The 14768-nt window shown below is 37.5% G+C and overlaps 1 protein-coding gene across 1 annotated transcript in view; it reads right to left on the bottom strand.

The window, feature by feature from the left end:
• LOC114069896 (mucin-6) overlaps positions 1–14177 on the bottom strand; it is a 51721-nt gene extending 37544 nt beyond the window's left edge. Inside the window, exons 1-2 of the mRNA XM_027907006.1 lie at positions 13987–14177; positions 414–676 (exon numbers count right to left, since the gene is read on the bottom strand). Coding sequence (XP_027762807.1) covers positions 414–676; positions 13987–14177 — 454 coding nt within the window. The remainder of the gene's footprint in view (positions 1–413; positions 677–13986) is intronic.
• Between the last annotated feature and the right edge of the window lie 591 nt (positions 14178–14768).

Genomic DNA, 14768 nt, shown 5'->3' with positions numbered 1-14768 from the left:
AGATGAAGACATTTGGCAACTTGGAAACACAATGAATGCCCATTAAAAAATTATTCCCTGTATCTAGAGAATGAGTTTTAGGGACAGATACAACAAATTAGTAACCACGTTTCTAAAAAAAAAAAAAAAAAAAAAAAAAAAAAAAAAAAAAAAAAAAAAAAAAAAAGGAAAAAAGTTAAGAACAAATAGCTCTATTTCAGTGATGTATTTATTAAACAACCAGTTGTGTTTTAAGGTGAAGTGAAGGAGAAGAAAAGGTGTAAACTGAGTTCAGCTGGTCATGGGAAAGGAGAGCAAAACCTGAAGCTTATGTACTGTAATACTGCAGTGGAGTCACTCACCCCCTTCACTTCAATACATGTGTACTCTCCTTCAAACCATACACCAAGAGGAAGGCAGGCACCTGGACTTACCAGCAGACTGCAGAAAACTGCAGAAGATGAGCAGTATTACTGTTGGGAACATGTTGCATGGCAGGACTGGAGAGGTTTTTTCAAGAGCTCCCCTCCGTTCCAAACAGGTAGTGTCACTGCTACCACTTTCTAGGCTGCCCTCTTCAAGCTTGGATGCTTTATATATAGAATTGCAATGCCCTCCCTCATTCCCATAGCTCTCAGAAACTGCAACAGCAGAGTACCCGCCAAACAGGATCTCCTTTTGATCAAGTTCAACACACCTAAAAGCCACTCAGAAAAAGAAGAAGAAAAAAAGAAAACACAAACTCCTCCAGTTCATTATCATTCTTACAAGGTTTTTATAGTGGCTTCTATTTGTAAGAGCTCAAACACTTTTAACTGTATTTACTGAACAAATTTGGTATTATACCCAAAAGCGAAAAGACAAATAATACACAAATTATGATCACCAGCTGATAAGTTAAGGAATAATATTGGACCAGTACACAAAGTGGAAGAATGAAGTGCAGGAGCTGTGGAACTGCTGAAAAGACTGTGTGCATAAAAGATGGTAAGAAATTAATGAACAGAGATACAGATCTCAGATTTTTTTATGACCTCTTCTTTCATTAGCTTTTATTCACACTCCGGAGTGATTGTGTTCATCTCACCCTTGTGTGACTTTATAAACCAAATGATAAAGTTTGCCTCGGTAAGAAGGTCTGTCCATGGTACAGCTCATTTCCTGAGTTTACAAGGGAGCTAAGTAAGCTGTTGCCTTGCCACCTTAGCACTGCCAAGGGCAGAGGGCAATCTGTGCTCCAAAATGGGAATGGCTATTGAGTTGTGGTACTTTGGCAATCTTCACAAGGTAATCTCCGCCTTCCCACCAACATCCCAGAAGATCAATTCCAGTTCTGTTAAACTCGGATAGCCCATCACCTTCCCTCCAGGGAAGGGAAGTTCTCAGAGTTACCCCTTCTGAGTGGTGGGAAGCAACACAGGACACACAGTGAATATCATTTAACATAATTTCAGCCCCAGCTCAACTTGGCTGTAATTAAAATGAAAACATTAAATTGTAATTGACATGAAGCTCTGCCTTTTTGGTTTGCTTGGGTTTTTTTTGTTTTGGTTTGACTTTTTTGGTTTGGGATTTTGTTTTGTTTTTTGTTTTGCTTGTGTGTGTATGTGTGTGTGTGTGGTTGGTTTTTTTCCTTCTCTATTCCTTACTCCTCTGCCCAGCAACTGAAGGATAAAGTACATGGCTGTTGATAATAGAACTGTAATGTTAAATTCCAAAATTTGTTGAAAATTATCTGCATCTGCCATATGAAAAAGTCAAACCAAATGACACAAAATCACTTCTGAAAATCTCGATCAAAGTAAAAAAAAATATTAGGTTCTCAAAACAGCCTCAACAACAAAACAGATACTCTAATAAATATATAGTTATTAGAATTTCACAACTGTACATACCACATTAATTTCTAGCAAATTAGCTCTCAGTTCTTATTAATCCAAAATAGAATTTCATTTTTTATGCTTCTAGGAAATATCTTCTTTGTGAAGATAAGGGATTATGGTGCTCCCTTAACAACTCAAACTTGATGGTGTCATACAGAAATTCACCCTTCTCTAACGCAAAAGATGAAAAAAATTCATCACTGTTGTGAAATATGATTTTTTTTTTTACATATTTACATAATCTTTCTGTGAAGCAGTAATTAATTAGAGCAGTTGACATCAAGAGCATTTCATGGCTTGCTCATTTAAGAGCTGGGCACTTGTGAGCATCATTACCAAACTGAGACACCACAGAACTGAGATCATCAGGAACACATGAGAAGGCACCAAAGCCTTTATATACCACCTAATAGTTAATTTTCCTCTCCCATTACCATGCCTTCATAGCCTTTATGTTTACCAGAAACTTCTATGTCTTCATTTTATAAAGCTTACAAAAATCTCACGAAATGCAAGTACTGGCAAAAGTTATTACAAATACTTATGGAAACTGTTGTTGTTTTCAGTTCCCCATGTCTGTAGCAACATTCTTAGCTGACACTCGTTCTGTCTGAGAAGTCAAGATAAAGGTATTACCTTCAACTATCGTAGAAGGAATTTCACTGAATCAGCTTACATACTTATGATTCAGCAAGTATCTTGCTATAATATGATGATGTGAACACAGTTAATCAAAAGCATCCATCTGTAACTCTGTTTAAGTGAGAAAGAAAAAAGCATTTGCTGCAGGACTATGAGAAGTGACTGAACTCTCAGTACACAGATAACTATTTTATGTGGAAGAGCTTTTTGAAAAATTGTCTGTCCAACTGCAGTGAGAAAATTATGCCTCTAGTTAATATGGGTTTGTTTTCCCATTTAAGAATTGTAACTGGTTTAGTAACATCATCAGCTGTACAGGAGAGCAGGGATTATTGTGGCCATATACAGTATTGCAGTCACAGTATATGAAGGATACGTTACTTTCCAGTAAACTTACTGAAATTTAATGTATAATTTACTTTCCAGCATTACATATACTTCTGAAAAATTTTGAAACGTCAAAGGAATTTATGTAAAGCCAGAAATTATACAAATTGGGAGAGTCATAACACTTAAACTAAGTAACAGACTACCTTGCACAGTTTAATTAACCTTGGAAATTTTAGGTATATTAATTATAAAATATTTTGGTACTTTTATGAAGATTGTTATGAAAATGTTCCATTTCCAGTAATATACTCATTGTGTATTATTTTAGCAGTCTTGCATACTTTTTGGATAAATAGCTACATATCTTACTAAAGAGTCACACTAAAATACAGCATTTGATTAGCCATAAGTCCTGTGGGTGTACTGGCAATTGCCAACTTTTGAAGCTTGTGCCTGGAAGCTTCCATTGCTCTTTCTGGAATGCAAATATAGAGGCTACAGCACGATAGCAATCTGACACAGCAGCTGTTCTGGTGGGGTTTTTTTTTCTTTGACCTCTGAAATCTGATTTTCTGTCTCATTCAAATTTTAAATAATTGTAAGATGTATTGGTTTAACATGATACCATTGAAATCACATGTACTTTAACTTTCAAATTATTTTAGATGCCTGGTCTTCAAACAAACATTTTAGAACATTCATTATAGAATCATTTAAGTATAATGAATAGAACATTTAATGTCTTAGAAATGTTGTATCAGAATTACATAAAATAAGGCTCTTGAAAACAACTGGGTTATTTTTATTCTTTATGACAGAGATATTCACTGTGACTGGCAGGGCAATCTCACTTTCTGTCTGCAATCCAACGAGCTGTAAAATTTCAGTAGAAGAGTTTGACATTCCAGGGAAACTTGTAGGGTTTTTTTTTTGGTCTAGACTGTCTCAAGATAACACTATTTTCTATTAGCATACCTTAACTATATGCATATTAGAACTTATCTGGTATGAACACAGACTTGGAATGAGGCTTAAAATCCTTCAAACATTAAATTGGAAAATAGGATTTCCACATTAAGTAGGTTTCAGGCCAATTTTTATCCAGTAAACTGTCCGAAAACACCCCTTAAAAATTTTGCATTAATTACAACAATTTTTTGTCCAGTATCTAATTCATTTTTAAATCTTGGTAAGACCACATAGTGGAAAATGAAAGATTGTACAGTAGTCACAAATGGGGAAGATACTCGGAAATATTTCCTTTTCCCTAAATAGATTTGTGTTTGACCAGACTGGAAGCAGATGCATATCACTCAAGATTTTGACTGAACAATGATACTTCTGCTGTGTAATGCAGAAACACTAAATTCCTATATGGACAACTGAATATAAGCTGATTGCATTTCATACAAAATTTGCAAATTATTAATATAAACACAGTTTAGCTACAGACTGAATACAGCTTTAAACAATGAATGATTAAAATTTTTTCTGGACATGGTAAACCACAAAAAGAACTGAGTAACCTTTTCTCTGTGCTACTGTGGAAAAACAAAAGTGGATTATTTATGATTTTGCCACTATAGTGGAAAAGAGTTAAAAGGCAATATTCCTTCACATACTGAATACTTTATGTCCTAGTCTTCTGTTGTCACAACAAATAGTTTAAAGTGGAAAAACTAAAGAAAGAGAGGCAAGTAGTCAGTATTAGGTATTCTATATAAAGCTACTTAAATAAAGCCCCCAAAATTCAGTATTATGAATGTATGCCCAGAAGGAAAAGAGGGATTTAACGACTGGTCAAATCATTGGGGAAACACTGGTGCACGAGGTAATTCCATTACCATTCCACTATTTGAAAATAAACCAAAAGAACAACGTAACTGGAATTAATATGCTAAACACAAGAAAACAAGAGTCCATTTTTTCTTCCTGTTTGTCATCTTTATCTTTCAGGTAACGTAGCCAGGGAGCAAAGGATCATATACACTGGTGCATCCCTAGGCTAAGCTTACGGCACACACCAGGGGCTCCTGTGTAGTTGTGTGAGTAGCTGGCAGGCAAAGGGGCAGGCAGCACACAGCCAGCTGGCTGCCCCTGCTGCCAAAATGCTTTCCAAAGAAACTGATGATAAAATAAACACGTATTCAGAAAATATTCCAAATGTGGTAAACAAGAAACTTTTGGCTGAGAAGTATTCACAAAAAAATCATAACTAGCTTATGCCCTTATCCTCATCAGCCTATGTCCCACTCTTAGAATGCCCTGATATTTTTGTTCATTCTGTGTGCCTTTCTACCTGCCTGCCTTCATGCTTTTTGTTCATTTAAAACTCCTTCCCCAAACAGGACCTAAAAGAAGCCCAGTGTGATTGTTCCATCAGACATTAAATAACCCACCTTATGTTTTTAGTAGAAATCCACATTTTCTACTTTCCTTTTGGTCACCAAAATCAAGAAAACTTTCTTTCTTGGTACCTTTGAAATACATGACACACCTCACACACAACCAGAAAAAAAACTGCTATTGAGTAGACTGTTAGGGCTGCCATTCACTTGGAGACAGCTCTGCTGTCCTTGGGCATCTGGCTACAGATATTTAAATGTAAAATTTCATTTAACATTGTAAATTATGCTTGGTTGCAACGTGCAGATACAGTGCCTATGGGTGTTATGGAATATTTAATTTCTTGTTTTACAGTGTGTATAGATGAAAGTGAATACAAACTAAGAATTAACTAACAGCACTCTTTTACTGTTCCAGAAGTTGCACTCTTACACTGTTCCAAAAGTACTTTTGTACTTAAATGGCTGTAAAGTAAAATCTTTCCCAGATAGCTGTTAAAAAAAAAAATGTAGAAAATAATTTAAAACTCACGTCTCTAAAAGCGGTAAAGACTTCACTGATTGGTATTTAACTTGTAATTATAATTTGTTGGGGACAATGGCCTGAGACCTCCCTGTGTTGGCTTTATGCCTCTGGTACTCACTTTGATGAATATCTCAGACACTATAGCTCTGGGGACCTCAGCTGGTGTAGTTCACTCTTTATATCCTGCCAACATGAGAGGTTGAGAAAGCCTGCCACTCCCACAGTTCTCTTAAGCATATCTGCTGCCCTGAAGATAAACTCGGATAAAATCCTGAATTCTGGTCATTTTAGCTACAGTGCTGACAGAAAAGAACAGAATAATATAATTATGGAAAGAGAGAACATAAAAGGAATGTTTCCTTTATTCACGTCTGACTCCCCTGATACTTGTGTGTGATTTTTAAAGTAAAATTTCCATCAAACAGAATAATCGTGAACAAAATCTGTGCAGTAACTTTGAAGACCGAATTTATCTTCTAGTGATTAAGTAATCTGTAGAGGAAGACATTGATTCTGTCATTTTCATTTGCTTCTAGTAGAGAGAAAAAAATTATTCCTTCTTGCTATTTCTTAACTATTCATGATGACCTCATATAGAGTCTAGAGACAGATTAGACTTTATGCTGAACTAAATCCAAATTTTGAGTACTCCTTTTTTTTTTTTTTTTTTTACTGAAATAGAAAATGTTGATACAAATTTGCTTTTAATTTAATTCCTAACGTATTTTCTTCCTCAGGGTTACATTAACATGAAGAACATCTATACGATGAGCCAAAATTTGTGAAAGTGCAGGTCAGATTTTTTTTTTTCCAGCTTTTAGGCTAAACACTATTCCTTTTCTAAGGGAAATTTAGAAATATCCTGAATTATACATCAGCAGTTCTCCCGGGTAACATGCACTTTGACTCCATACCATACAGAAAAGGAATGGAAAGCATTACACATGAAAGCAGCTGTGGTTCAAGTGTTTCTAGCTTAGTTACAACTCAGTTCATTAAGTCATATGAACAGGAAACAGCCTAAGTTCTCCTAATTGCTATACCCATAATTGCCACACAGCAGAGCTAAATCTGTAGTTTGTAATTAACGTTCAAACCGGATTTAGAAAAAATAAAATTATTTGCTACTTGTTACAGCACAGCTCTGTTAATTGAATAATCAGATAGATTTTGTTACCAGATATAGAATGAAAAGCAAATACCTTGTGTGAACCAGGAATTCATTAAGTACAAGCTTTGACCTTTACTGGTAAGGAAGTAAAACAGGACCTGTATTTACACAAATATTAAGAGCTGGGAACAGGAAGTTAGTTGCAGTCTATGTTTAACTTGTCCTTTAATACGTATGTATTTTAGAAGAGATAGTCTCCAATTGATGCTGATACAACATATCTGCTAAGATAATATGGTCAAGCACATAGTTTTGTTTACCCTTTACTTGATACATTCTGATCCTTTTTCATGCATTTTGGTTGACTTGGACTTTAATTAAAAAAAAAAAAAAAAAAGAAAAAAGAAAGAAAGAAAAGAAGAAATAGTCACTATAGCCACTTTGCCAAAGTTCCAAACTCTTGGACTTCTGAATCGTGATAGAACATATTTGAAAAGCATGACTTATATCTTGTTCTGAAATTTGGAAACATCTTTCCAGTTCTAAGGATATTAAGTTATTGGTAGAATGAAACATAGTTAAGGGTGTAAAAAGTGTGGAGGGATTAATGAAGGTGGTTTCTATGTATACAGTTTCAAGAGCAAAGGACAGTATGGCTGTTTTTCCCACGGGCATAGAGCTCTATGTATGGAGAATCATCAGAAGAATGCACAGCTAGAAATCAAGCATTCCCTTGCAGCAAGAACAAACAACTTGCATCGCTTTTGTGTATCTTTACTTTTGACTGTTACAAATACATGAATGGCAGCTGCAGCTTGCAACAATTATTTACAGCTGCTTAATTTCCTAGGCCAGGCAGCTGTGCTTCTGTCATGTCTCTCTCCATCACCGGATTATTTAATACATTAAGGACTCACTGTATGGAGAGTCTGGCAACCATTTTGTGTTTATTTTAATGTAAAGATGTCAGCACTATATTTTCTCCCAGAGACTTGAATTTTTTGTCCTCAATTTTACACGCTACAGATTCTGTCCTGACAGCTCTTTGCTTAAATGTAACCAAATCTATATGCTGTTATCAGTTACAGTTATAACTGTTACAGTAAAAACAGTTTTTCGCATGAGAAAAAACCCCCAGCCACTCTTTGAAAGTTCTGTGTAATTAAGTGCCCACGTAATTTTAATACTGTGATGTTCCTAAGGAAGATTAAACATAAAAAGTATGAAGAGTCAGTTGGAAAATGATAACTAAATGTTAAATTGCCTTTATTTGGGAGTTTCAGTTTGGCAGTTGCACTTCTCAGTTTTTAAACTGAGCACAGTATAGCACTGACTTGCTGCATTGTGCCATGTAGTTGTATCTTTACTATCAAGCATGGATTTTCTCCCCTTGGGTCAGATGGTAGGTGTCTCATATGCAAATGTACATGACAAATATAAAGAAATACTTTAGAGAGCTTAGGTAGGATTCAGGCTTAATTTTAGTCCTTACACTTGTGAGTACTGCTAATCCCTTGTGCTCTTCATCAAAGTAATAGCTCAATTAGTACTGTTGTTCCCCACCTTTTTTTATTCTAGACTTTCTTTCCTTTCAGGTACATGTTCCATTTCATTAATGATGACTTGAAATCTCTAGTTTCTCATTGTTCAGTTATGAACACTTGGATGGAGTAATAAGAAAATATGCATATATGTCACATATTACAATGCAATATAAGCAAGACATTTGACAAATGTATTTTCTGAGGTGCCAAATGCTGATACTTTCTAAGAAATTAGATTACATATTGCTAAATGCATCCAAGACCTTATCCAAATAACTTGGTTGACTTAAACACTATAACAAGACTCTACAGTATTTCCACCTGCTGATACTTACTATGTATAAGTGTATATACATACAGTATGCACACACATACAGATGTATATATAGACACACATATGTTCATACATATGCATATACCTTTACACACTTTGATGTTCTTTTGATGTTTTCTAGTAAGTCCAAAGAACTGAGCTGCTGTAGGGCTGACAGCTCTCAACAGAACTGAAAGGTTTGACCAAACAAAATGCTTAAAGAGGCCCAAAGCACGGGTTAAAAACGGCAGGGGCAGGTTTCGTCTCCCTGCTGTATTTCTGGTATGATGTCAGTAATTCCACTTGAGTTAACGTTACAGTTGTTCCAAGGCCTGTGACTGCTGGGCTGTATATCATGTGCTTATCTTAATTTCTCAGCCGAGTACCAGCAGAATACTTGCTTGTTGAGGATATGAGAAGCTGAAATTGCCTGTGGGGAATCTGGCAGGCTGAATTACTCCTGTGTTTACATATTTTTAATCAAATAAAACTAATGCACCCATGAATTCTGGCTGTAGCTGAAGTCTGTGATAAAACTTGCATTTCCTTTAAAGGCATTATTTTCCAAGTCTCAAAAGCAGTGGAATATTCATGAAGTACCAGAATGTAAAGACAATTAAAAAAAAAAAAAAAAAAAAAAAAAAAAAAAAAAAAAAAAAAAAAAAAAAAAAAAAAAAAAAAAAAAAAAAAAAAAAAAAAAAAAAAAAAAAAAAAAAAAGCAAAGTGGAGTGCTAGCTATTTTCATCTTTATCTATCTTCCACATATTTCCAGGTAAGATTCAATTTAACAGTGTTTCATTGATCTTACCCAAAAAGCTAGAGTTCATGATGCCTACATGCACTCTCACCAATTGCTACAACCCCCCGACCAATTGCTACAACTATGAGTGGTGCCTACATAAATGTGCAGGAAATGTCATGTATTCCTTGCCTTCACTGAGGAAGTGAATGTTTCTGGTTACTCTAGGTTTGTCAGCCTCTGGATTTTTCAATAAGATGCAGACATTGCAATGTCAGATGTTTCATATAGAGTCAGAAAAGAATGGAAGGACCTTCTTTATGTTATCCATTCTTCTCCTGCAAGAATTGCAAATACAGGTGCAAAGAAGTTTAATTCTCAGAGGCTTCTGCCAGGCTGCATATAGAAAGGGGGGCTTTCCACACACCATTCTTTTGAGGATCAAGACAAATCGACTTTCAAATATCATATTGCATTCCTACTAATTACCACTGCTACACCTATCTTCTTCTGTATCACACCTCTGATTTTGCTTTCTTCCAGTAATGCATCGCAAAACAAGACTACATATCTGCCAGCTACTGGTTCAATCTCTTATTCTTCACCAGGGTGAGGAAGATGCACGCAGAGGAGCTCTTGTTTAAAGAGCTGGTGTTTATTAAACACCATTAAATGTAAAAGGAAGGTTGAGGTCAATGCCTTGCACACACTGTGTGCCAAGCAAGGAGCATTATGGCTCTCAGGTAAGCTTACTGAAATATAACGTTAGCTTATGGAAAAGCCTGCCAGTTTGCTAGAAGAGCATTGCTGAGGACTACAGCCTCTTTCCAGAGCTTTCAATAGACTTTTAAGATTACTGAATTCAGACAAGAGAGTCTGCTGAAGGGCTGGTTCTGGATTTGAAACTGTATGGAAAGGAAGCATAGGCAACAAAGGACATATTTGATATACTTGTAATGGACTGCTGAGAAGCTGCTCTGCAGCATTGTCCTTTGACAGCCATTTCCCTTATAACAAAAACTCTGTGTGCAGTTTGTTATAGTCTATTTCTGTCAAGCAATAAAAAGGTCGTGACTTTTTTGTAAGTTATTTAGTAGCCTTATATCCTTATAAGCAATGAGAGACAACAGAAAGAACTGTTTGTAGCCACTAGGTGCTACCTGAGAAGACTTACGTATTACAGCCTATACTGACAAACAGAGGCAGATTTTCTGCAGAAGGCTGCAAGCCACAAATTGTTACACTAAAATACTACTCAGCTAAAGGACATTAGTGACTGGGAAAACACGCTGGTTTTGCCACACTAACTGTATCTTCCGAATTTCTCCTCACATCCAAGAACAGTGGAGTGACTGGTTTCATGGGAGAGAGGCTTTCTACTGTTTTCTACAACTTCCTGTGGCAATTCCGTGATACACCAAGGAACTCAGCTGAGGCAACCTGTATCATGGGTGACCTGGTTTTGGCTGAGATAGAGTCCGTTTTCTTCTTAGCAGCTGGTACAGTACAGTGTTTTGGATTTAGTATGAGAACAATGTTGATAACAAACCAGTGTTTTGGATGTCACTAAGTACTGCTTACCCTCCATCAAGGACTTTTCAGTTTCTCACGCTCTGCAAATGAGGAGGTGCACAAGAAGCTGGGAGGACAGCTGACCTGAACTGGCCAAAGGGATGTTCCACCCCACAGAACATCATGCTCAGGGTATAAACTGAGGGGAGTTAGATGGATGGGTCCAACCACTGTTTGAGGATGGGGTGAGCATTGGTCACTGGATGGTGAGAATTGTATTGTGCATCACTTGTTTGTCTGGGTTTTCCCCTTGGGTTTTATTATTAATTATAATATTATTATAATGTAACATTAAGGGGGTTATAATTAATATCATTATGTTTTACTTTGTTTCAATTATTAAACTATTGTTACCTCAACCACGAGGGAGTGAGCAAGCAGCTTTGTGGTACTTAGTTACCAGCCTGAGATAAGCCACCACAATGGATTCTCACTTTCAAAGAACTTTTATCTTGGATCAAACAAGATAATAATCTTGGCCATTCTCTTCACAATCTGGGCCGAGGACATCAATAATTTATATGATCATTCATCTGCAATTGCTTTCCTAAGGGTAAGTCAGACAGGGAAACCACTGGATTGCTGATAATTACCAATAACCACATTTATTGCCTGTAATGCCATTCCCTAAATGAAAGTTCTTTCCAATTTCACAGATAAAAAGTAGCACAACTCTTAGGACACGACTGCTGTCTGTATTGCTACACTGAGTTGCATCACTAAGGTTATAATTCTCACCATTGTTTTTTAGCAAGATGTTAAAATAATATTGCATGTGTTGTTCAAGATTTAGCACTTTAATACTGTCTACTTGCTAAATTAAATCCTAAAAGACCTGCAGAAGGCAGTTAAATGACCTTGATCAAAATTCTTGTCAGCAAACCTCAAGCTCAACAATGATATAAACATGATTCACCACATCAGGATGAGCACATCACCACATCATCTTGAGCATTTGAGGCTTTGAAATATTTACAACAATATTCTTTAATGGAATCCAATATAAGAATACACAGATGAAAGTTGACTCTGGGTTTCTGATTGATTATTTTTAGTGATGATGCAACTAATCTGTTTTCATACTGTCTTTTCAAGTATTCAGCCCATTTTGAAGCATCTGGATTTAGAGCAGTCAGGCTATTGGTTCTGCCATAGGAAATGTTCACTCATGGCTACTGACAAGGAGTGAAGGACAAGAAACTCTCATTATTACTAAAGTATGTACTGTTAAGTATCAGCATCTAAAATATCCATATTATGGATTAAAACAAACAAACAAACATAACGGTTTCCCCAGCTGTCTTCTGTAGACCTGGGAGACACAAAAGATCATCAAGGTAACTCGTTCTGGATCTTACAGCAGCGATGATCCACATAAGGACCAGTAACACACCTTGAGACTCATGGCTAAAGACTGATGAGTGGAATACCTCATTGAACCAGGCAACGTTTGTATGATCACCCACTGTTCTGTTCTCACTGTATCTCATGTAGCAATACAAAAGCAGAATGACAGCATAAGCATCTGGGACTTGTGATCTTATATATGGTACCATGCTTAATTGATATCCTTACCTTGGAGAAAGAAAGAAACTTCTGAGCAGCTTTTAAGCTATATGACATCCACCTGAGAGGAGATCAGATAAACTCAATTCACAGTGCCCTGGAGTCAAAATCTAAACATAGGCCTCTACACTCTTTCGATTCCTCAATTTTTAACAGGTTTCTACTTAAAAAGTTGAAAAAATGCTGAAATTCTTCCCTGTCTCTCTGACACTGAAATTCTATGGACATCCATCCATAAACAGGCAGAAGCATTCAAAAATAGTAAGCTGCTGAGATGTGATTCTATCCTTTCTAATGTGACAAACCAGGACTTTTGTTTGGTCACATCTGTGACTTTTTCATGTGTGACACTGACCGACTTAGATTGGCCTGAAGTACTAAAGCCTACCATGCAATAACATTGTTCGTAGCTCAAAAACACATGCATATACAAACACAGAACAGTGGAATAAAAAAAAAAATTCGTTAGAATAAAAAAACCAAACACACACACACAAAAAAAACCCCAAACCCAATCCTGTAATTATAGCGGTAGTAGCTTGTTTGTGTTTGGTATGGAGTGAAATACATAGCTAAAGGGTCTCTCTCTCTCTCCAGTGGCTAGCTAACTCTCCCATTTGAACCTCCCATGCTACTGAATATTATACTAAACATAGATCACTTGTTACAGGCTTACTTACAAGCCATGAAAACCTATCCTGAATGTGCTGTTCTGGCTGTTCTGGAATATTCAGACAGACTCAAGTCTTGAAGATGACTCTCAAAGTTTCAACAGCAATGTAGGTTCGTGTAGGCGTGAAGGGGATGCCTGATTAAGAAACCATCTGGCGAGCTCAAGCTATTTTAACCCATAAACGCAAGATGAAATGCCTTCAGGGCAGGCTCTCCTGAAAGTGATTAGCTGATCGGTTCAGCTGTGTTGAAAGCAACACACCCAGCTACCATGCAAATTGAAACTGTTAGCCAAAAGTCACGTCTAGCAACTCAGAACTACGCCAAACACCTAAAGTGATAAAAAACAGAATCAGTTCTTGGGATATAGTGATTCACAGAATTTTTCGGTACTTTTCTAGAAAACAAGCCAAACACCATGGCCCAAGATCTCTGCCCATTCTAGCCAATTCGTAGGCTTCTTTTAGGGGAAAAAAGCGCCTCAACTTCCTGGTAGTGTAGCCTTACTTGAAACGACGTTTGAAATTAGTGTCATTGCAAACACTGCCTGTAAAATTCCCCATCCTATAGCAATTTTTTGAGACTCATAGGGTTGTTATGGAAACTCTCCCGTTCAGCCATCCAGGACCCACTCTGACAGTCTCAGTCCCACCACGTGAGCTGTGACCGGGGCCCCTCACATCGGGCGGCTCCAGCGACCCGATGGGTGTCCCGCTTTCACTCCCTGCACACCCCACACTCACAGTCAGACAAGGTTTCCTTACCGCCTCAGCACTGAGTTTCCCACAGCAGAGTCCCAGACGTCTGGATCCTTAAAATAAGTTAATCGTGGTGCAGCAACACAAAAGCAGCTGGAGCTCGTGTTTCCGAGGAGGGACCGCGAACAAAGGGATCTCCGGGCTTTTATACCCTCACAGTCTGTGCGCCAAAGCTCGGGGTCTTTCGGCAGAGTCATCAACTCCCGCTGTGTCTCTGAGTGTGCGGTCCCCTGGCTGGGCCACAGGTCCCCGTGCCTTTTGTCATGTAAAGGGTCAGCAGTTCACGGCCCCTTGCCTGGTGTTTCTGCCACCCAGAGCTCAACCCTGAGCCTGCACAGCAGCTCACATCGAGCTCCCTGCACTACATGTACTCCTCAACAAAGTGGTGTATTTAGCAATTAGACTGTTTTCTCCTCTCGGACTCAAGAATTGAACCAAAAAGAGCTGCACCTGACCCTTCAAAATCGCACTGTGGTGAGCCAGACTATGTGAAGGTCTTAAAGCAACTTTCTCAATTAAGTTAAGTTTTCCTGAAAAACAGACTAGAAAAATTACCATTTACAACGCTAAGAATCAGAATGCTTTTAATTAAAAGCAAAAAGAAAAGGGAGAAGACTGTAAACACAACTCTCCATCCACAGCATCCTTATAGCACAGCCTTTCAACTTTGGGCACATTTCCCCTCAGGAACCCTCCGTGGCCTCAGCCCCCTGCACATAGTTCCCTGTGAGTTCTCAGGACTCTAACGTCTAGGAGGGGACTCCTGCTCCTCTCCCTTCCCTACTGCA

The sequence above is a fragment of the Empidonax traillii genome, unplaced genomic scaffold (assembly GCF_003031625.1).
Source record: "Empidonax traillii isolate 1590-97213 ecotype Southwest subspecies unplaced genomic scaffold, ASM303162v1 scaffold1391:size172105, whole genome shotgun sequence".
NCBI lineage: Eukaryota > Metazoa > Chordata > Aves > Passeriformes > Tyrannidae > Empidonax > Empidonax traillii.
The sequence above is the reverse complement of the archived record's forward strand: the minus strand, read 5'-3'. Positions and strand labels throughout refer to the sequence as shown.